A 24,852-nucleotide genomic window follows, 5' to 3' on the forward strand; every position below is an offset into this window, starting at 1 on the left:
TAAAGTTAGAAGTACACATGCCTAACTATGTACATCCATTCCATTTGTTAGCTGTACTCTTGAAATGTAAGCAGTGCTACTTTAAGACCTTAATTGCATAAAAGTTGTTATGGTTAAAATAGCTCCAATCGACACTGAGACAGTAGTGCATATTTCTTCCAGTAATAGTATGTGAAACATTTGATGAAGCTTCCAAAGATGTAGACTGCAAGCTGAAGCAGCAGCAGAGGCATGTCTAATTTGATACCCAGACCTTTCACAATAGATTATGTTATTTGATGACAGCTGCAGTCTGCCGGCCAAAGTCAATCTATCCAGTGTGAGCCACTGTCGCAGGAGACCAGAATTTTGGGTTTGTCTAAAATTGTTTGTAGCCACCCAATCTTTAACTTTGAGGAGGCATGTCATCTACATATCTAAAATTACAGACCACCTGACCGAATCAGTGCAGTGAGTGACTGTACGTAGGTGCCTAAGAAATATGGGGCTAGGCGAGTGCCCTAAAAAAACTCACGTTTCTGAATAAAAAACGTTGATTTACAGATACCTGGTGAGATTCTCTGAATGTGATTATACAATAATGACTAAAACATGTTCACATGAACTCCCCTACCCAGATCCCTCAGCCTTTCAAGCAGAATGTAATGGTGTTCTGTGTCGAACACTGCTACTAGATCCTACAAGATCAATTTGTTGACACTGCTAACATTTTCTGCTTTACATGGGACAAATCTGACAGTAATCATTCACACCAGAAAACAAGCTGAACTTCATCAAAGGTGTTATCCTGTGAGGTCCTCAGTTTGCAAGACCCTTGTATCTTTACAAATGTTCCTATGACTGACAGCATTGTTATTTGTCTATAGCTGTAGTGGTTTGAAGCATCTAAAGAAGGCTTCTTTAGAAGAGGTCTAACTAAGCCTTCAAGTCCATAAGAACCAGACCACAATGCAGATATATAATGACTACCAATGCTAAAGTTGCAGTTAAAATACAAGAGTACGAATAGTCTTAAAAAGAAGGGGCCATAAAGGGCAACCAGATTTGCATTGGTTTATGGCTACCAATGCCTGAAATGTAAACATAACTCAAATTGATACCATGCCAAACAAATAATAGATTTAGCAGGGGTAATGGCACTCATGATTATTTGCTCCATAGCAGTGGCATCCCTGCGCAAGTTAGTTTTGCTACCAAAGAAATAACACAGCTCAGAGGTAGGTTTGACCAAAGTATCAAAAGCTGTAAGCTGTAGCGATAGTGAGTTATTTTGTTTTCTTGAACGTTTCCTTTTGTTGGTTGTGTTTTTTTTTTTAGTTGTTTTTGACCACTCAGAATAAAACGCACAGGAAGCTTGTTTACTTACTACAAGACTTTTTTATTTTTTTATTTTTTTAAACACATACCAAGTGTAAGTCACTGTCACATGTCCAATCCCTAATTTCATGCGTATGCTCTAAATGCGAGCAGGTAATAATCATCGCTGGATAACAGAGACAAACTGGCTTTTGTTACTAATATGGCACTCAAGTGGGTATGCAGATCAGGAAACTTTAGGCAGGTTACCGTGAACTCATGGATGTTCTGGCTGACAGAGTTGAACTCGTACAGTACTTCAGGGTAGTGGGTGCGTCACTGACTCTGACCATGGCCACAAGCTGCTTGAACAAAAGACGGCTCCCATGTCTGTGATCCTGGGAGGACTTGCCTTTGGTGGCCCGCACTACGAACACACCATCTTACATTCTCAGTACCTGCAGAGGTGGACTGGTAGATTTCAGTGGATTTACTTGGGGCCGTGGCTTGCAAGGGGGAGTGACCTTCCTGGCCTGTGACCAAAAGGAAATGGTATGGAGCATGGAAATGGGACTAAACAATCAGTGCTGCTACATCAAATGAGAAAGTTAAATAAGCAGAGCTATGCCCCTTCAATCTAAATTAAAGGTGAACGTTCAAAGAATAAAACAATTGAATATTCATATCGTGCAGCAGGAAGCCATGCTCCTTCACTGAGTTATAAAGGAACTGACAAAATAATATGAGCAAATATACCAGAGTTTTATAAAGTAAGCAGTTGGAAAGCGGACCGTGGCAAGTTAAGGTGAGATCGACATTTGGTCAGTGGTCGCTCCAATGATCTGAAAGGAAGTTTTGTAAAATTTTAAGACTTCTCTATGCCGAAAAAGATGGAGGATATAAAGTGACGCCTTTTTATTCCGACTTCCTTTCTGACCTTTACTAAAATGCAAGCAGTTGTTTTGTAAAGCAGATGTATTCTTAATGTTTTTGTGATGCTTCTGAGTCCTGAGATGTTAGTGTCATGGTCATTATTGATTGCCTCAGGTACTGCTCTGTCGGAAAGATTTAGCTTTTTCTTTGGAGGATGATGGTACGCTTGGGGAACCAGCATTGTGTCATATTGGCTTGGTTCTGCCACTAGACACTTTATTGGTTGCTTCAGCTTTCCAGATGTGATCTTCAGCAGAGCAAATTTCTCTTTTCCCATAAATGACACTTTATTTTTCTAGGCTTGCCTACAGACCACTTTAGTTGTTGTGCCAGCCTCCTATAATAAAGAAATTCATTAACAAAAAAAACATACATACGTAAGTAGGGTTGATCTGGGTTATCCCACTTCAGTAATTACTCTGTTCTACTATATTTCCCACACGGATCCTGCCTCCGCAGCATGGAGCAGTAGGTCAACCCACTTAAGCCATTGTCATTTTTGCCCTACGGGTGAAGGTTTTTTTTGTTGTTTTTTTTATCGCAAGTGCACATCGTACCATGACTGGTAGACCACAACTTTACCAACATTTGTTTCTCTTTCCGTTCTTATTTAACCTGTTTTTATTTTTACTCTCCTGCTTGCGGGCTTACTAGTTGTTTAATATTAAGGTTAAATATTAACTTACTATTAATCTAAGATAACAGTATTTCAAAGCTAATAGCACCTTTGTTGTGTACAGATAATTGCACACATCAGCACCATGTCTTGGCTCTTTACATTTATTCCTTTTTCATGGCATGTGTTAGCAAGTAAAATAAGTACCCATCGCACTAGCTGGCCAATGCCAGACCCAGTGGCTTTGGCACTGCTTGTTCTACTTGTTGCAAAGACGAATTCAGAAATAATGAAGTGAATCAAACATATAATATCTATTTATAGATGAAGTGAACATGCTAAGCTCAGATATTGGTTGTTGTATCATTCATATAGTGCTCAACAACATTACTGCCACTGGCATGAGCAATGCAGTGCTTAACATACAGTATACATGTTATATAGAAATAAACCTAAGTTTTTTTTTTTCCCCAAGGGCCCTAATCATAACATCAGTCTCTTGCATATGTAGTTACCCATACCCAGTCATGGGTGGTATGACAAAGAATACCCATAGTTTTCCAACCAGTGATGCTTCTTTTGACTGACAGTAAAAAGTGTCCTGAGACTCCTGTCAGACGCAGCAAAAAACTTTAGAAACATATCTGAGCATTCATATCTTTCCTAAGGCTCCCACAGAAAAATGCCTTGAAAAATTTAATCCAACTCAAAAAGCCATCCCATAGCTTTCCACAGATGTAAAGCCTTCACAGGGACCTAGCATTCCCTGGTGGAAAACTGGTGGATCCTTACTGATAGTGACCAAATCAGTAAGGACCCACCAGATTGAGCTAATTCATTGTCAGGAAAATGCATCAGTTAAACTGTTAGGAAGAAAAAATGTTGCTGAGTTGAATTTGGGGACACAACAGGTCTGAGGTCTAAACTTTCATTGATTTTTCTAGGTCTTAAATGGAGTATAGTTTAGTGTTCTTCGGCTGTACTGCCATCATTGTGCACTAAAATGTCTGTTTGTGTTTTCCTAAAGCAGGCACTAATCAGTGAAAACATGAAGTCACTACATTTGCAGAGCTGATAAGCAGGGCTGCAGACTATCTTAGCCTAGCTGTTTGATTGTTTGAACCCTAAGGTGGAAACCTTATTATTCCTGCTTCTACACAGCATTACTCACAGAGACACAAGAAAATGTAGATTACACATTAAGGTAAGTATAGTTAAAGATAATACTTTATTGCCAAGTTGAGAAGGTCAGTGAACGTTCCCTGGCTGGTCAAATGGCAGCTGATATGTCATGGAACGTTCCCTCATTCAAACACTACATATGGAATCTGGGAATGTCCGATTCCATGGCAAAGGTATGAACGAGGTGTTGCTGCATTAATCAGCTTTATAAATCTCCTCCTTCCCTTCAACATTTCATAGCAATAGAAAGATTCAAAACAGAGTAAAAAAATTAATTATCCTTAATCATCAGCATGGTAATAAACTTATAAAGTAATAACATATTTGATAAAGCATACTGTAAGCTCACAACAGCACATAAATATCAGTAACAGAGACGTTCTTTTGAACAGTCTTTGAGGTAAACCGGTGTTCTGAGAATCCTTGCACTACTGTCTGATTTGTGTCTACCAGAATCATTTGACATTGTAGATTCCCTCATCATTTGGGAATCCATAATGTCCCTTTTGCTTCCCGTTTCAGGATCTTGTATAAACAAATAGCTTCTACATCCCTCTTTGTTATTTACAGAACATTCTCCTCCTCTCTAATATCATGCCACTATGTGTAGATTCCATCGTTCACCATTCTCCAAAAGAACATAAAATTGATGCACTTGTTTTCCTTTGTTTGGACCTCTAAATTTGGATAGACCTCTTACTACTCTACCTGATTTCTTTTCCACCCAATCACCTGTTTTAATAGATGGTGGAGGCGTTTTTCCATTTTTCACTCCATTCAGATTGCACCTTCCTTCACTTGTCACCCAATCTTTCATCCATGAAGGCACTAATTTGGTACCAGGAACTCTCCCTCTCATCAACTCAAGAGTTGACATCTGAGTATCCACTTGTGCAGTTGTGCGATAGGCCCACAACATCTCCTCCACTGATCTCTCACTATCCATACCACCGACATTTGCCATTTGAATGATACCTTTGACAAGTCTATTTGCTCTCCCAACTATGCCATGCCCTTGAGTGTTGTAGAGAGAAGTGCAATGGTGTGTAATGCCACAACTTGTCAAAAATGTACTCCTCTCAACTGAGACCAATCAAGTACCATTATCGGTCATCTTGATCGACGGAACACCTTCTTCTAAAAATATTTTCTTTAAAATTCGGATGGTGGTACCAGTCATAATGTCTGTCAACAATTCCACACATAACCACCTTGAAAAAACATCACTGACCACGGCTGCAAACTTGTTTTCAGTGCATAACTCTGCCATTGTTTTCTCTGGTTTAATAATCTGTCCAGTGACCGATTTAGATCCTGCCTTCAATCTCTTCTTGCCCTCTTTACATATGATGCACCTTTTAATCCACATCACTACTTGATCATCCATATCTGGCCACCAAAACTGAGCTTTCAGGGGACGCTGCGTTAAACTCTGCCCTCAATGACCCTCATGAGCCAACGCTATGAGTTTGTTTCTCAACCCTATGGGTGGTGTGAATCTGTCGCCTCATCAAAATCTTGACTCCACATATTGACACCTCCTCTTCAACTTTAATAAAAGGTGTGACTGACACTGCCAGGCAACTCTCTCTTCTGCCCCCAACCTTACTATGCGTATTACTTCCTTAAGAACATCACCATCCTCCATTTTTCTCTGCCATTCCTCAACTGAGAATGAACCTTCATCTTCCATCACCACGTCCTCAGCTGATATTGCTGCGCCATCACAATCACTACTAGAAACTGGAGGCCCATCAACCAATCTTCAATCCACTGACATTCTGGACAAACAATTCGCTTGAGAGTTTCCCCAACCCTGCTCATGCTGCACAGAATACTGATATTCTTGAAGCCGTGCAGCCAACCTTGCAAGTCTTTCAAAGTCTTTTCCTGTTTCATCCAGCAACAAAACTCTAACCAAAGGTTTATGGTCGGACCTTAAAATGAATCTAGTACCCAACACGTATGTACAACAATACTGAACCCCCCAGGTTGCTGCCAGTGCCGCCTCCTCTATAACTGAATAGCTTCTTTCTGAAGGGGCAAGAGTTCTACATGCAAGTGCTGCTTTTTTTTCACCCGTTGCATGCTTCTGAGACACAATTGCACCCAGTCCGTGGAGGTGGCATCCACAGTGACTACTGATTTGAGTTTAATGTTGAACGGTACTAAAATATCTGCGCCACACACTTCTTTTTTTTTTATTGACATAAAACAATCTTGTTGTTCTTTGTCCCACACAAAACTTGCACCCTCTCTAAGCAGAAATCTCATCTTGTCTCTTTGGTCAGCAAATCTGTCAACAAATTTTGCAGAGGTTTCAATTAATCCGTTCAAAGACTTAAGCTAATCTTTTTCTTTGGGAGCAGGTGCCATTTCGATCGCTTCAAGTACATTTTTCTTTGGTTTGACCCCACTGGCAGAGATGATATACCCCAAATACTGTATCTGTTCTACTGAGAACAGGCATTCTCTGTGGGGAGGGTTAATCCTACATTTGCAATTCTGTATAAAGCTTTTTCTTTAATGCTTCATTGTGTTTTTCCACCATTTGGCCAAATGTCAAAATATTGTCTTGTAAAAATACTATGTTGCCTAAAACTTTGAAAACCTCACTAAGCATGTGCTGAAAAACGCTCTTTGCCGATCACAAACTGGAAGACGTGCGAGTAAATTGACAATTTTCAATACCATCGAAGAAACATTTCAAAGCCTTAGATTCTGGGTGGAGCTTTATTTAATGGTATACACTCTTCAAATCTATTTTTGAAAAATATTTGCCACCTTTTAAAATTGAAAAAGTTCCCCCATATTTGGTAACGGAAAGGTATCAGCTACTACATTTTGATTTAGGGATCGAAGGTCAACGCAAAATCTTAACTTTCCATCAGATGTGTTTGTAATTACTACTGGTGATACCCAACTTGAAGCCTCAACAGGCAGTCTGTCCCCTTCCTATAGCATATCTTGAATCACATTTTTAAATTTATCACGAACCAGAACGGGTACTCTCGTAAGTTTGTGTTGTTTTGGTACAGCAATTTTTTTTTTTAAACAATCTTGTGCATATATAATGTTTTAGTTGACCGAAACCTTCGAAAACATGTTTTACATCATTCAAAATCTCTGCAATAGAATCTTCCTCCACCACCATAACTTGAGTAGGAGCTCTAGAATTAACTATTATATGAAGGTTATACGGATGCACCCACCCTAAAATTGGGGGCCCTTGCTCTGCCACATAAACTTTGCCATGAATTACTGTTATCAAAAGATTTGCAAGCATTATGTATCCCAGAGCATCTATTGATTCACCTTGGTGTCCTACTGAAGAGAGATTTTTGGGTTTCAATTCCTCCTTTATCCATTCACGCTCAAATACTGATTTTGGATTAATGTTATTTTGACCCAGTGTCAACCATAAGCTGGACAGCTCGACCATTAAACAGAAAATTATCTTTCGGTCTGTTTTCTTATTTGTCATCTTTTGACACTTTTCCCTTGCAATCAACACTCTGGGTTTTATCATGTATCTCTTATTCACTTTCTTAAACAATAGCTACTTTGCTAAATCCCTTTGACTTGCACAGTCTTGCATAATGACCAATGCGGCCAAACTTTCTACATTCCTTATTATTAGCAAAACAAAATTTTGAATCTGCCATGTGGCTCATGCTCCACAGCGGTTACAATGTTTAGAAAATTGTTTAGGTTGAACATAACTTTTAGTAGTTTTAGTAGAAGGTTTTAATGCAGCTACAGTGTCTCCCTCTGACTTGTGTCCCCCACCTCTGATACTTCGTGATCGTGGTTTCTCTTTTCCAACTCAAGCACTGTTCAACCACTTTAGCTATGTCAATGGCGTTTTTCAAGGTGAGGTTTTTGGTTGGCCACAAAGTGTTTTTTTTTTTTTTTTTCTCTCCTGAACCTAATATGTGTAATCATGGGTACGTTATGCCTCCAAATTGGCATTTGTTTGACAGTTCTTCTAACCTGGCTATAAATTAATCTATTGACTCCTTTGTTTTTTGGTGCGGAGTATAAAATTCAAACCTGGTCATTATCAAATTCTCTTCTTTGGCATAATGCATTCCTAATCTGCATCTTGCCTTTTAGTAAACATCTTTAATTGTTGAATTGTTTGACCATTTGGTTCAAGTGTGTGTGGCAAATATCTTAAAGCATGCTGACCTTTCCCAAGTGTGCTTAAAAGTAAAGCTTTCTTGCAAGCTGGACGGAACTCATGGCCATCTAATGCTTCCAAATAGATATCAAGCCTTAAAATCCAATCATCCCATGGAATTGTAGGAGTACCTGTCTGGGCTAAAAAAACATGGTGGTGAAATCACTGAAAAATGTGAGGCCATGTTTCTGTATTGTTTTTTTTGTTTTATTAATGATAAGTACAGTACCTGAATAAAAAGAATAGTATAACCAGTATTATACAATTAATCACAAGCTATATGTAAAACAATATTATGGTAGTTATGCAAGGTGTGCACATCACTGATTATTCACATTACGGTGTGCACATTCCAATTAACCATTTTAAAATGGCCGGCAGACGCTCCTGCGGGCGTATATAATTCATCACCTTTTGAATATTTACTGCTGCGCAGGGCCAGGATGCCCAATGGTAGCTCCACTCTCGCCGTTCTGCTCGGCCAGCTCGCACCGACATTCACCCCTTTATTTGCTGCTTTCTCCAATCTCTCTGCACGGCATCCTGAACTCTTCAGATAGGGGGCAATGTCCACCTCAGCACTTACAACTGCCTCTGCCGCTGTCCTGAAGTCTTCCGATCAGTGGCCATGTCCACAACAGCACTAACTGCTGCCTAAGTGGAAAATGGGTTCTGTCTCCTCTCTTCCCAACAGCTAAGCATGTATCCTTGACCAGCTCCGCTCGTCGCCAGATTGTTGTAAATTAATATTGCCATACACATTAAGGCAAGTATAGTTAAAGATAATACTTTTTTGCCAAGCTGAGCCAACGTACCCTGGCTGGATAGCAGCTGACCCGAAATAGAGCGTTCTCTCATTCAGACAGTACATATAGAATCTGGTAACGTCAGAGTCCATGACAAAGGTATGTGCGAGGCGCTGCAGCATTCATCGGCATTATAACATTTAACCTAGCTGTTTGATTGTTTGAAACCTAAGGTGGAATCCTGCTTGTTCCTGCTTCTGCACAGTATTACTCGGAGGCGTGACAAGTGTAGTTCAGTTCTGGGGTAATCTACATTCAGTTTTTTTCTAAGACATATTACTCCCAATAACATCATACATTGGTAAGAGGAACGTGGTTGGAAAAAGGTTAGAAACGTTTGTGGCACTTTTTCCTCTTCCATTAGAGTGCAATGATACTGATGGTAGCTCTGAGGCAATGAGTTTTCTCTGCTGTCTATTTCTTGAATCCAGTCTGTGACTGACAGCAGGGCAAATCCATCTCTTGTGGACTCTGTGACATCCTCTATTCATAGCACTTGATGTTTGACTGAGGCTTCCTTAACGATATCAGAAAGATAAATAGGACCCAAAGTTAAGTAACTGGGACCAGAAGCCTGCGGTGGCCTCTACAGCTAGTGGAAATCCTTCTCTTGACCTCTCAGAAGGACCTGCTGCCGGAGCATCCTTTCAGAAACAAAGTACTTTGTAATCAGTAGTGACAGATGTTTATATGACATGAAGCATATATCACTGGAGCCATTTTTCAGTTCAAGCCATCTATCAACATGTTATGGCTACGAGTGATACATGCAGCCCTCAATTATGCTTTATTCCCTTCAGTAACATGGAACAGTTCTGATGCAGACTGACCATGCAGCATCATGTGCTGTCTTACGAAGCATTGTACAACCGGGTCCCGAACCCTCATCAAGGCAGCTCAAATGGCCTGGCATTGACTCATGACCTGGGAAATGTAGTTTACCCCATTTGCCTTAGCAACTGTTGAAAAGGTGAGAGCAAATGTCATGAGCATATTGGTCTCACAAGATTACAGAATGGCTTTCTACAACAAAATGCTGTAGTACACTTTCAGTCTGTTCAGTACTCCCACAAATATGCGTGTCTGCTGTGACAAAAAAATAAATATACACCTTACGACATTTGGCACCTACATGGCCCTTTTAACGAATAGGGTGCCAGGATGGCATTCCAAGGACAGTTAAGGTTATTCAAAGTGTACATTGTTTTTCAAGGACACAAAGTCGTCTATTACTTTTGAATATAGAATGGGAAGACGATATACAAACTGTTCATATACAGCCATTAATTATGTAAGAGCACATCTGAATAAATGTACTGTGACACAAAAGAGGCATCCGTTTGTTGCTCATTAGCCCAACATTACAGAGCAACGTGTTTGTAAGGTTCCTATTTGCATTTGAACATAGCTAAAAATGACTAATTATTTAACGAAATACTGGTACAGACGGGGGGCACAATAATAGTTGTACTGTCTGGCAGCGCTTGAAGGTGATATGGGGGTGCGCCGTAAGAATGGCAGGAAAAAGCTACATAAGTCGCCCTAGAGATGCATACTGATCATCAAATTGTAAGTTTCCGTTATTGGAGCCTTTGTATTTGTTGTAGTGTACTGTACTTGTATTTGCAATACTTTAACACATGTAGATCCAATTAGATATATAAGCTAATAGTAAACGACATTGAAAAAAATATTCTTTCAAAAATAGTTGTTACTATTCTTTCATTTTATGTTTTGTGACTTGAAGATGCCCAGTTTGAAAAAGATGTAAATACAACACCTTTGGAAGCAGCCTTGCTGATATGGGAGTTCATAGAAGGAGAACCAGGAAGCTTTGGAAATCTGCATGAAGAAATCCAGCTTCTGGTTCAAGTTCAGGTACGTGTGCATAAGAGAAACCGCATTTTCGTCTTGTGGATTTGATACAGATTTCTCAGTGATCAGTATACCTGTTTTCTAGGTAGTGGGATTCGGCAATTGCATAAAGTACAATTGTTACAGATTACGTGTTTGCTGCAGAATCTCCTGATTTCATTAAGTTGTTGTTTCGCCTTTGAGCAGTCGGAAGTTACAATTAGTTTGTTGAAGGATTTCATTTTTTTAATTCTTGATTATTTTCATATCCTATTTGTGGGCACGCAGGAACAATGGGGTCCCAGGTGTGGGGTTTCAGGTTCTTTTCCTCTGATTTCCAAGGCCCCATCACATTATGGCTCTGCAAACTGGCAAAGTTCAACTCCTTAAGTACTTGACTTTCACAGCAATGGCGAAAAGCCACAGTTTTTTGAGAGCGATAATTGAGCTCAGTACTTAAAAAAAAAACACACATTAGTTCAATACATGATGGTCCAACCGAGTGCTTGAATTTTAAGAAAAAAAGTAATTCAATTAATCAAATACTGCACATATGAACATGTACACAATGCAACTTAGAGTTGTGGCGCTGAAGTATGTATGTGTCTGTTTGTAGTGTTCCAGTGCAAGAAGGTTGAGTATTCTTTGGAATCTGGTGAGGTAATTGCTGGAATTTTGATCTTTATAAAATTGTATCAGTTGAGCTGGCTTTGTGATGGTGAGACGACATTTGTTCTGTGCTGGCTTTGCATGAAAGGAACATCACAAGTGCTCTGCACCTACTTGTACCTTGTTTCCTTGAATGAAGATGCTAAATTCATCCTATTTATCCAGTCTCACATTATGTATCCTGCTCAGGTGCAGACTACCCCCATAGTCTTGTTATTCTGCACTTGCATCTCAGTCCGTGCCTGGTCAGCGCTTTCAAGCCTCTGCCCTTCTCCTCCTCTGCTCATTTGCTCTTCCTCTGCTGGGCTGGACTCACGCCAGCAGTTACCCTTGGCCTCTTTAACAGCCACATCAGTGCGGCTTTGGCTGCCAGATGGCTACTCAGGAGAGTACTGGATCTCTCACGGCTGGTGTGGCAGGTACACACTGCAGCCACGCTTGGGCTTGTTAACGCGTCCCTCTGTGATAATTTATTACACATCAGGACTCGTTTTAGGCCAATTAATCTTTTGACCCAGTTGAGAGACACCTTAGGACGAGATAACTAATCGATATGTCAATCAATACATCAATAATGTCATCAATATTTATTATAACAATACATTTCACTTTAGTTCAAGTCATTAATCAAATCAAGATGCTAATATGACCTTTCAGTCATGAATAATCACACCAGTTTAATAGAATTTTATACGTTTTATTCCCTATTAATTACAATCTAACAGCATGTGCGTCAATCTCAAGACCAAGAAACATAATAGCATAGTCACAATATGGCAACCTTGGTAAGATTTAATTAAAGCGAGAATCACAAACATCACAACATAGCACGGCGTGAACATAGATCAAATTAACAGAGTGTCAATGCGTCCGTTCAACAAAGCATAGTCTCGGTCGTTTGTCTATTTGCGTCAGTTTTTGTGAACACCTGTCCTAACCTCTGATTAGCATTAGCATGTTGGGCTTCATGCAAAATAATTTAGAACAACAATTTGGAAAACATCTAACTATGGTCGCTGTCAAAAGTAAGCAGTTGGTACCTAGAAAGGAAAAACAAACAGACAAATCACAAATGCATCGTCATAATTACCCTCCAAAGTTTAGGTCAGCGCACAGGTTCAGTCTTCGTCTTCAGGACATCAGTCAATTCGACGTCAGTCAGAACTCAGCTCAGGGGCAAATGGTCACTTCCCTCATAAGGAGGTAAAGTGTAAAATGGACAATCTAAGGGCGAGGATGGTTTTAAGTAAACCACCAAGTCACCAAACAGAGCGACAGAGTTTCTAGATAAAATCAATAGCATTCCCTAACCCACCTAAATGACTCCCCATGACATGGGTTTTTATCCCTTTTTCGTTGTACATTCCCCCAAAATTCTATTGGACATTTGTTATACCCCACTATCTTTAACCTATCAGAAAACGCATTAGGTAATCTAACTCTTCACCCCATATTACTTTACAAGTCTTTGATTGGTCTTCATAATTGACGTCTTCAGAAGTGGCACAAACGGTATGATTTCATCTTTCTGTAATTCTTTGCACATCTTTTGGTCAGCAGTTCCATTGTCTTCACCGGTTTGAATGACCTTGAACATTTCATTAATCTACACTGTTGCAGTTTACTTTTGAACATTTATTCCACAAGCAAGGAAAAGTATGTAGGAGAACGGATCTAACATGGTTACATTTGTTTTCTAATTTGAAGAAAAAGAACAGGCAGGGTTGTGTCCTTTTATGAGTCAGCACACTGCAAAATAGGAAAATACATTTAATATGAAAACCAAACAGCTAAACTTCGGTTCATGCTAACTTAAGGCCTATGGGGATTTCAGCACAGATTAAATAACGCAGTCATTAGTACAAACCTATTTAAACGTGATATAAACATTTTAGTCATTATTATTAGTCTACGTATACATTGGCGGCCACTCCCCGTGATCACATTTCAAGTGCTCGTTTAAGCAAAAATCATTATTATAGTTTTCTATGCCTTATCATTAATTCATAAGCATTTCATGTTATTATATATTATATAAGCTTCGCTCTCTCAGGCTTATCAGGCCTGTATCAGTTTGGCCATGGAAAGGATGGGCTTGAGCCAGAGGTAAGACCTTTCACAGGCCTCACTTGCTGGATGGGGACCACAGGTCATATTAGACCTATGTCAAGACGTATAGTAACTTAATTCTTGCTGTAGCTTCGCAGTTCGGATCCAGCAGCTAATGTCATGCAGCTTCGTCACAATTCCAATCAGTTTCCATAGTCTTCCTGTTCTGCAGGCTGACTGTACCAGGGTTGCTTTGTACATCGCTCCTCCTGCAGAGTTTTCAGACTCCCTTCCCCTGTTCACAGGCAGGTTTAATTCTAGGTGCTCAGTATAGGTTAGCAGCTCTTCAGCAAGGGATAGAGTCAGATGATGTTCCCTCACCTTTATATCGCTGGTTGTCAGAAATTCACTAGATCTGGTTAAACAGCAGTCCTTTGAGTACTTTGTGTAGCTCTCTTCGTCATGCAAAACTTGGAAGTGGAACAAAAAGTGTGTCCCTCTCTTATAAATTAAAAGCAGACAGGAGATGTGTGCCTGTAGTTTCAGAACTGGTTGGAAGTAGTCCTGCTTTTATATATCTTTTCTGGACAGCTCTTCAGACACAGCCAGAGGCACAGAAAAGTGAGTTTTCTGAACTTACGTCATCAGTTCATCAGTCAAATTATAGGGCTATTCATGGAAAGACAAAAGGCTGGGCTTTACGCACGGGGTCCCTTTCATCTTGCACAACTGAGCCTGCAGTCCTACCCTTTACCCCCAACCATTACCTGTTGGCATTGCTCACTGCTCAGCAAAAAGTGAATCAAATTAATGTTGTCTCCTCTTCCCTCACTTCAGTGTTCAAGTCTGTCCTCTCCAGTTTCAGGAATATAACTTCCACTCTCTTGGGAGAAAAACCCCAGTGGTATCCCAAATTGATCTCGCAGCCCTCCATCACGCTGGTTCACTCGGACACACTGCATCTACCAAGCAGGCCGCATACACCAACATGCACAGCATACATTTGGGATGTTGGCCCTAAGATGTGGTAAGCGTTTAGAAGTAGAACTTTAACCAAGTAGACCAGTAGGCCTTCATCCAAGGGAAGTAGATAAAAAGGTCATTTCATAGCTATGGATTCATAAAACACAGTACTTTGTCATCACTGCTCTATGTACTTAACACATGACAGGGACAGTGAGGTCATGCTTGGTGTGCCTTTCCAGCTCACAACACAGGCCACTTCAGTGTGAGGCTAGTGCCCGAATAAAAAAATAAAAAAACCTGAATACTAGATACACAAAGCTGGGCGGTCAGCGCAGGGGAACATAACTGTACACCATGTAGTGGACGTTCCCAGCTCAACAGTTATTTTAAAATACACCCTTTCAAATGCTGACCAACTGATCAGCAGGGCTTTCTATGACAAATGCTCAATGCTCCTGAGCCTTCGTGCAGTGGCCCTTGTTGAAAACAAATGAGAGAATTCATGTTGCGAGGATGAACTCTCTTTACAAATGTGGGAATTTCCATTCCACTTCAGCAAATTGCAGAAAAATAGAGGAACTATTTTAATAATGGTAGCTGATGTAACGTGAACCTTGTCCGATCTGGGTATGAGCAAGACCCCGAGGACTAGTAGTATTTGCCCTATTGTATAAAATCTTTGCTTGACCAATCGTAGCATTGTTTTATTCAATATTGGCAAAGTGTGTGTTCTTCCAGGACTATTATGTATGTATTTGGTATTTCTATATTGCGAACCTACAGAAAGCAGTGGAAGGCTGTACATGGTCGAATACCAGCATAAAGGCAACGAGTGATAGGAGCGGTAGCTTGGTTATGGGCATATAATGCATTGTGTTGTAGTGTTCTTTAAAGAGGTGAGTCTTCTAATGTTTCCAGAATTGGTGCAGGGTTGGGTCAGTCCATTTTGCGTCCGGTATGCTGTTCCAGAACTTGGGGGCAAAGATTGAAAAGGTCTGTTGCCTTGTATTTTTTTTTAATTATTTTTTTTACACTTTTTAGTCTGCTTTGTGAGGATGCCCTTGCTTGCTTTCAAGATTAGCAGGGGTGCTGGTCTTCATGGCTTTGTAAATGATGATGCTGTTTTTGAAGATGGTGCGTGCAGGCAAGGGGAGCCAAGTATTAATAAACTGGTCGATTATGGTGATTCAGTTGCAATTTCGTCATCCAATCTTTGCAACTATCTAAAAAAAAAAGCTAGCACCGTAAAAATACAAATACAAAAAAGGTACAAGAAGGCAAAACTCTCTGAGATGTGGCTCTCGGTCAAATGGAATAAGTGAAAATATGAACATTTGATGAATTGAGGTAAATTACTCAAGATGTAGTTTTAGAAATGAGAGAATGTGATGTGGTTGAAGAGCTGTAAGAAGGAAGAATTGTAAAATGCATTATGGTGTTTGCAAGATGAGTCATAAATGAGGTTCACATTTTCATAAATTTACTCCATGTATGTTTTTCCGATTTGTTCAGGCTGTTAGTGTTTGTATGGAGAAGGGGCAGTATAAGCAAGCAGCAGAGGTCCTGGAAAGACTATTTGGTGGAGCAGATTCAAATAAGGTAAATACGTTTTGTGGATTCTTCTGTGCTTCATTATTGAGATTTGGAGCTCATGTTACACATAGTAGCTTAGAATCTGCTAGTCAAGATTTAAAAATGAAAGCTTCTCCACACAAATTCATGTGAGGTATTTTCCTAGTCAGTGACATTTCTCTAACCTTTTCCTCCAGTACCTTCAGATCAAAGGTCCAGCACAATGCATCCTATTTTTGGTTTCTCAATATTTACCATGCACATTTTGATTCTACATCGGATTTATCCTTGTACAAAATGTTACCCTGCTTCATTCCCCTGGTTCGCAAGTAAGAGAAGTGGTTATAAATTCAGTGTTGGCCACGGAGGCTAAGGTTATGCTTCTCTTTCGTTGCTTATTGTCCAGCAGCAACCATGAGCAAAACTATCATATCTACATCTCCCACATGGCACTGGGCAGATCATAATGTCAGTCCATAATCAAATATTTAATCCTTCCTGTTCCGCCTCGTTCCCTAATTTCTCACTGCTCCTGTGCAAGATAAATAGCCTTTCCGCTTGGAGGCTTTAACATTGTGTTTTTGGTGCCTTCTTGTGTTATTCTAGTGATTTTTAATAAAATTTACTGTTATTTGTTGCCAGTCGACGCATGTCATCTGGTTTTAGTCTACCTGCCCCTATCGTGTCAATTCTGTGATGATTGGTGGGGCGTAGTGAGGCCCACCAACTGTTAGGCGGAGCCAGAATGCTCCAGCGATTGTCATTGAACTTTATGGCAGTGAGGAACAAACCAATCCGAAGCATGTGTACTCCAGAACTCTGGAACATCAATTTGCTCCTTTATAGCATTTCAGACTCCATCTGCTGCATTTCCTTAGAGCCCTCGAGGGTCTCTTTCTACCAGCCTGTAGGTTGAGATCCCAGGATGGAGTCAGCAAAGCCCCCGGACAGTGTTTTTCGTGGAGACACTAATGAGGTTTACAGTGACATTACATAGGGGCCCACAGTGTAATTTACCCTGGGAATACTCTTGAGGACACTAGGTACCCGTAGATTGCAGGGTGCTGGGGTGTCCCTTTCGTGTTGCACTATACTATACCCTATAATTGTCCATGCCTTAGATAAGTGGATATTTTCACAGTTGTTTTCACCAATTCCCCACCTTGAACATGGTGGAAGGAGAGCATAATTGCTATTAGGAGGAGAAACAAGAACTCCTCACCTGGGTATACACTATAACAGTGGTGGTAGATGCCTCTATAAGGACGCCTCCCTTGTGGGGAACAGTTGTCTACACTTTGGGATCTTTGAACCCCCTCCTAGTACCTCCTGTGACAATTTTGTAAAGAACTCTCAACTCCTTTATGCCTCTCTGGATGGCGAAAGTGATACAGACAGTGGGTTTTATGCTGGCAGACCATGGCGTCCATATTCTGACCCAGAAAGGCAGAATGAAGAAAAACAGGGCCAGTAAGCAAAAACCCCTACAAATATGTTGGACCCTGAGGACATTACCCCACATTCTCAGAAAGGGCTCGGGCAGGTAAAGTTGACAATATGTGGCTAGCTGACTCGGGGAAGCCTTGAACAAAAAGTGCAGGGGTCACCTGCAAACAGAATACCCCCTCCAACTCTGAAGGGAATGGTTCCCACGACCCGATCAAAAGTAGGATGGCCATGTTCAAGGCAGAGAAGGCCAATGATCTGAAAACAGGCATCAGTAGGTCCTGGTGGGCTTGCCAGGGTAAACTGCTGCACTTAACTGGCCCACTCAAATATTCTGGAAATGACAAAGGAGGCAGGAGAAGCAAGTCTCTGCTCATGAAAGTTGACCCTAAACACTCTGTGACCTTGCCATGTAAGAGGCAGCGTCAAGGGCCTGTTCGCGAACTGTTTTTTTTTTTTTTTTTTTTTTTTTAAAGAGCTAGGAAAGTACCTGTCCATTTTCACATCCCTTGAGATCTTCGGCCATAAGGTTTTTGGAAGAACTGGCAAAGGACAAGAGCGCTCGGCTGGTCACTTCCAAACATTATCGTCTCGAATAGTGAAAAGTTCACTGCCACTTTGGAGGTTTCTTCCCATTCTGTTTTACAATTACTGGGCATGGCTTTGGAGGCTCCTTCAAGGACAGGAACACCACAGGAGGTGGAAACTCAAGTAAGTCTAACCCCTTCTTTTGAAGTAAGTATATCTGAGAGACTAACTCGATTTGTTCACACGTGTCAGGAGTTAGCCAATGATGCCGGAGTTCTTCAGACCATCCGAGGTTTCCAATTGAAATCCTACATCTTGCCATATCAGTTGCAGAGGCCAGAATACTACCATAGTCTCAGAGGAGAACTCCAGATATGTAGACCAGGAGCTTGAAGTGCACGACCTGAAAGGTGCTATTGCACTTTCAGTACCTCTCTCCAGAGGTTTTTTCATCAACATGTTAGGTCCAGAAAATAGCAAGGGTCTGGTAATCCGTCTCAGGGATTTTAAAGAGTAGATGGTCTTCCAAAAGTTCAAAACGAAGAGAATTCTTCTACTTAGGGATATTCTCACAAAGGGGCTGGACTGTACGGAACTCCTCCATGTGAGAGGTGTGCGATTGATAGTCTACCTTGACATACTGATCATGGATCAATGTCATTACAGACTGTCTGGTCATCACCACATGACTCTCTCACTGGATCTGAGATTGATTTTGGCCATACTCAAATTGCTGATTGTGACTGAAGAACTGAGGTAAGCCTTGAAGAGACTCAAGATATACCTTCAAAAATTACCTTGGTTGGTAGGGCTTCTAAGTTTGTCTATCCAGGCTTTATTCACAGGCCTTCTACATTGTTGAGCCATACAAAGGTCTTCCACCCCCAGAAGAGGACTGGAGTATTCTGAACTGGTGGACCTCACAGACAAAGCCAAGGAGGACATTCAATGGTGTCTTCAAAATATAGAAGCCTGGAACAGCAGATCAATCTTTGGATCAATGCTTTTAGAGTAGGACATCAGCAGAATAGGCTAGGGGGACAATTAGAGACTTCTCCACCAACATAAAGAGGTCAGAAGACTTGTTAGTACTACGCATAAAATTCTTCTGGCAGGATACTTTGTGGTCAGATGTTGGACAAAGGACAACGCAAAATGTTGTGTACTACCCAATATAGATAACATCTCAGCAATACATTACATAAATCATTTGAGAGCAACCCAATCAAAATTACTTGCAGAGATGACCTAGATTGTCCATCAAGTCACTTTCTTTTTTAAAAATAAATATTTATTTTCGCTTTTTCTGTGAAGCAATAAATGATGTAAAACACATCCGGCAACAGTGCTGCTTGAGGTGCAACATAGAATCGTACAGAGTTAGAATTACACAGTACAGTATCAAATTTTCCACCACAGTCTAATCAGGGTGGATCAAGACTCCACCCTCCTTAACAGAACTCTTCAGGAATGCTGCCTAAAGGAGAGCCCTTCATCCATCCCATCCCAAGTCAATTTCATAATATTTAATCCAGGGACCCCATATTTTATTGAACTTCTTTGGGCAACCTCTTGTCTTTTAGTTAACTTTTTCAGCCACCATATAGCGGCCCATCCCTACTCTCCATTCTCTGAGAGTGGGCAGTTCAGGGGCACCCGAGTGCCTGGCCACATCTTTCTTCACTACTACGAAACCTAGATTGCTAGAGTTGTGTTTGGGTATATCTCCCTCTGTTTGTATCCCCAACAGGACAGATTTGGGGTCTAGTGGCAGGCTTTGACCCAAAATCCTGAAAAGCTCCTCTACTATAGTAGCCCAATAGGAATTTATCAGGGGGTAGGATCACAATCTGTGTAAGAATGACCCATCTTCGCCTCCTCATCTTAGGAGCCTCTGCCCTACCAATGCTATGCATTTGTGCTCTATCGTAATATATTCTGTGTAGGACCTTAAACTGAATAAGTCATAATCTGGACTAGATTACCACCTCCCTCAGGTGCATCAGGGCCGCCTCCCAGTCTGCGCCAATTCCCCCACTTCATCCTCCCATATTGCTTTCAGTTTTGTCAGATTGCCCGGGATGTTGTTGAGGATAGTATTATACATCCATGAAACCGCTTTCCCTGTTATCTCACCTTGAAGGAGTCTCCCTTCCAAGGGCGCATATTCTGGAATGTCTTTCAGTATTATCGCCGCTACCCGCCAGGTGTGTTTCATTTGCAAGTATTTAAAATATTGGGTATTCTGTTGGTGATATTTCTCTTATAGGGAACTAAAGGATATCAATGTACCATCCAGCTTGGAGATTCTGATAGTGCCCCACTGTCTAAAACCCTCCAGTTTCCCAAATTCCTTCAGACTTGTTCCCACCCATAGGGTCATTTCCTGTGTCAGCACTGTGCCTATTCCGCCAATCTTTCCACCTCTTCCCAGGTGTCAATAGACATCTGGGTTGCTATCAGTAGTTTTTTATCCTTTTCCCTCATACAGGCAGTGTAGATATCAGTGGGTCTGGAACTGGGCCCTCTCTAGCGCGTATGTTGGGTGATCCCCCAGGAAAATATCCCCAGCCATTCTCTACTATTAAGTGTGCTGCCATGTTGTATGCCCAGATATTGGAGAGGGAGATACCCCCATTGTACTGAGCCTTCTGCAGTGTCCCCAATACCACTCTAGGATGATCCCTATCCCATAGAAGCGTCTGGACTTCATTATCTATACTAGCGAATATGTCGTCTGGGATTTATGGTAGATATTTTAGAGGACCTATAAGAGCTTCAGGAGTGTAATCATCTTGTACATCGCCGCTATTCCTAATAGTGTCAGGGGCAGCGTGCTCCATCTTTAAACATCCTCATGGAAGTCAGGAAGTACTCTCCTTATGTTTTGGTCTAGGCTGACTTCTGTATTGGAGGTCACGTAGGTAGAGACTAGTCTTATCCCTGTTGATGGGACAATTACGTGCAATATACCAGACATTGTCTCAGTCGGTCTGCTTACATGTAGAAGGATATCATTGGCATACAAAGAAATCTGTTTATCTCATGAATTGCCCTCCCTCTCTGTACAACCAGAAATGTCCAGCTGTGTTATCATTATGCAGACTAGGGATTCCAGCACAAGGGCAAACAATAGTGGTGAAAGAGGGCACCCTTGTCTTCTACCCCTCTCAGTGGGGAAGTCAGTGGATAACTCGCCATTTACTCTGACTCTGGAGATGTATCCAGGCAATGAATTTGGGGCCAAACCCAAACTTCACCAAGGCCTGTTTTTAAGAAGGGCTGGAGAAAAGCATGAAATGCCTTCTCTGCATCTAAGGACAGGATTATGGGGGGATCTTTCCTAAATTCAACCACCTCAAGTGAGTTGTAGAATATGCAGAGGTTGAGCCTGGTTGACCTTTTTGGCTTGAAGCCCGATTGATCCATATGTATTTAGTTACTATTCAGTTTAGTGAGCCTTGTGGCTAATATTGGTGCCATTATTTTCGTTTCAATAGTCAAAAGAGATTGGGTAGTAGGAACTGCATTGTGTTGTGAGTTTACCTGGTTTATGGAATCATGTCACTTTCAAGACTCTGGCTTATGGGTGTAGCACTTGGGAGTGTTGCAGGCCCTCAAGAGGCCCTTATCACAGGTATCTATTTCCTCCCAGGTTGGGCCTCCTGCTACCATGATATTCAGTTTGAAGGTTGGATCTGTAAACTGTAGCATTGGGCACCTTTCTACAAGTACGGTCGTCTGAACGTCATCTGTGCTTATCCCCTGTTAGTCATGACTGCAAGGTGGCAGCCCAAGTGACAAGGGAAAAAGCAGACCTGGATCTAATCACCCTAACTTGAACTTGCAAGTGTGGTTCCCAGTTCTAAAGGAACTTTCCTGGATTTGCAGATCAGTCTCCCCTACCGTCAGAGCAGTCTGAGGAGTCTGATCGAAGAGTATCATCACCTGAAAGCTTGTTTTCCATGCCATAAGCAGGAGCTGCAGGATACATTGGTCACTCCCAGCCTTTCTGAACAGGCTAATAGCCTTACTTATCAGGAAGGCATGGAATGGCAGCAGGATCAAATTATATAAATCGTCTTTATGTAGCTTGGCATTTTGGTGTATGAAATGGGCGATCTAAAAGTGCTTACTAACCTGTAAGATTGTCCTTCCATAATGATCTGTGACAAAAAATTAAAAAAATCAGGATATAGACAATGTTTGAATTTCCACGGGATCCAAACCCCATTCCATTCACCCACATGGCCATGTATTGATAATGAATGTGACAATTAGTGAGTATCCCGTGGTGTGCAGATTTAGGATGGTGCGTCTTTTGGTACCACAGAAGCCTAAATATTCTCATCTTTGCGTTGTCGATCACATGTTGAATGTCCCTTTCATGGAAGCAGAATGAATACTTATCCAGGCAGGAATTATCAGGAAAATTGGCAATGCTTCTTTGTACAGTATCATGGAAACAGTCTTAGCTATTTCGGCTTTAGATCTTACAGTGAGAATTCTTTCTCCACATGGAGTTACATTCTAGATTTCTAGAATGTCCCTTTCATGGAAGCAAAATAAATACTTATCCAGGCAGGAATTATCAGGAAAATTGACAATGCTTCTTTGTACAGTATCATGGAAACAGTCTTGGCTTTAGATCTCACAGTGAGAAATCTGTCTCCACATGGAGTTACATTCTAGATTTCTAGATGAACCAAGACTAATATCATGGTGAATTTTGGCCAAGATTCAAGAAGTCCCCTACATTGTGTGACGTGAGATGTATTGAGGCACAACAGAAGCAATATGGACTTCATTCCTGCAATGTTATTCAGTTGTAAGAGGTGAGGTTTGCCTCTATATGTTGTATTTATGAATGAATAGCATACAAAATAAAGATATTAAAACAAAATGAAGGCATAATGGAGAAATGCATAACTCCACGAGTCAAGCAATTGCTTATTGCCATTAAAAAAAAACAGAAAGAAAACATTTCAAGCAAATATCTTCTCCAACCATAACCAGACAGGTTAGGTTGGTGATACATGGACAGGTATTGAAAAATCAAAATTTGATGCACATTCAGCTAGGGGAGCAATGGCATTTAAGGCTTTTTATTAGGTGCTGATCTGGAAGACACTATGATGATGGCTGATCGGTCATGTGACTCAATTTTCATGCATTTCACTTCAAACTGGTAGAAGATGTGGCTTCATTGGTAATATAAAAGCTTTAAACTAGCATAATCCTCCCCTCTACCCCTCTAGGCCTGACAGAATATAAAATGTCCTCTCTAAAATGAAGGAAAGTTATCAGTTCTATTGAGAACACTGAAGTGAGACTTAGCTCACCTGACAAATATTTTAAGAGGCATTCCCGTGTTTGTGACCCAACTGGATGAAGTTTAATGAGTAACTATGGATGGTTTACATTTTTACACTGCAGAATGAAGACTGAATGTCATTGTATGATAGCTGTATTTTGTTCAATTAATGAATTAGGGCAGTGTGGGAACTTGTTATAACTCGATTTTGAAACTTTTGTATAAAACACAATCTTGTTTGTTGTAGCAACAGATGGGCGAGAGGCTGAATACAAAGTGTATGTATTAGCGTGTGCCTGGGTGTGTCAGTGTGTGCCAGTGTGTGCCTTGGTGTGTCAGTATCAGTGTGTGCCTGGGTGTGTAAGTGTATGTGTCTGTGGTGTGTCAGCATAAGTGTTGATGTGTGCCTGGATGTGTTTTTGTCTATATATGTGGTTATGGACTGTCATTTGTTATTATGCACTATGGTTGGGAAATGTTGTTAGATATGTTTGTTCCATATAACTGTTGGACAGTAAAGTGAAGAAAGAGAAGCGCAATTCTAGCCCCGTGTCATTAATAGAATTGAAAACGTTCCTTCACGTTAGCTAGAAAAGTTTATACTCGGACATCCTCTTTAAAGTAAATCAATTTTCCTAACAGTGGAAGAGAATTTTCACTCATTCATCACTTTGGCCAGTCAGCTCAAAATACAAAGTCTTGACATTCTAACATATTTCATTGTAAACATTACAGGTAGAAATAGGACTAGAACTTTGCTAACCAGAAATATTACATAGGAGGAAATGGGTCTGCCATTTTTCATTTGGCCAAATATTTAGCGTGCGTCTGTTTGTGCCCATCTCCCCATCCTCTTATTTAAACCCTGTTTTTGTAGCCCAACATTATATTGATTCAAAGAATGACATTGACTTTTAAATTTGCAGTGTTTCAAATTTGGCTGCTTCTTTGTATTCTGTTTTTTTTTCTTTTAGATGTTATCTTCCACCTCTACAAGTACTGTGATGTTTTCAGTGGCACTATGATCTTTCTTTAGGTGCCAGTTTATCCAATCACTTCTTTGGCTAGTGAATACATTTTTGGTGAAGTTTGCATGCTAGCTCACCTTTAGAGTAACAATCGTGTTTCTGCTTCTCACAAAACCTTGCCACTTCTCCAGTGTTTCTGGTGTCTCCTGCACATGTCTAGCCATGTCAACTCTGTTATAACTATAATTGAGCACCCCTTCCTGTCCACAAGACAGTTTCACTCTGCTTCATAGAGACATAATCTTCTCTTATACCACTCTTGGCCGCTGACTTTTCTATGTATTATGGGCAAAATTCGAAATCATTTTTTCCCATTCATGTGTACCATTCCCGTTGTTATTTACATTGGACGGTGTTTGCCGATGGTAGTGTGCACTTTGGAAATTGTTCCATCCCTCCCTCCTACAAAC

At 40.8% G+C, this 24,852-nt stretch overlaps 1 protein-coding gene across 1 annotated transcript in view; it reads left to right on the forward strand.

Annotated features, from left to right (window-relative positions):
* The window catches only part of TERF1 (telomeric repeat binding factor 1), a 282,827-nt gene that overhangs the window by 112,199 nt on the left and 145,776 nt on the right, over positions 1–24,852 (forward strand). Inside the window, exons 3-4 of the mRNA XM_069220352.1 lie at positions 10,764–10,894; positions 16,067–16,153. Coding sequence (XP_069076453.1) covers positions 10,764–10,894; positions 16,067–16,153 — 218 coding nt within the window. The remainder of the gene's footprint in view (positions 1–10,763; positions 10,895–16,066; positions 16,154–24,852) is intronic.

Source organism: Pleurodeles waltl, chromosome 2_2, assembly GCF_031143425.1.
Source record: "Pleurodeles waltl isolate 20211129_DDA chromosome 2_2, aPleWal1.hap1.20221129, whole genome shotgun sequence".
Classification (NCBI taxonomy): Eukaryota; Metazoa; Chordata; class Amphibia; order Caudata; family Salamandridae; genus Pleurodeles; species Pleurodeles waltl.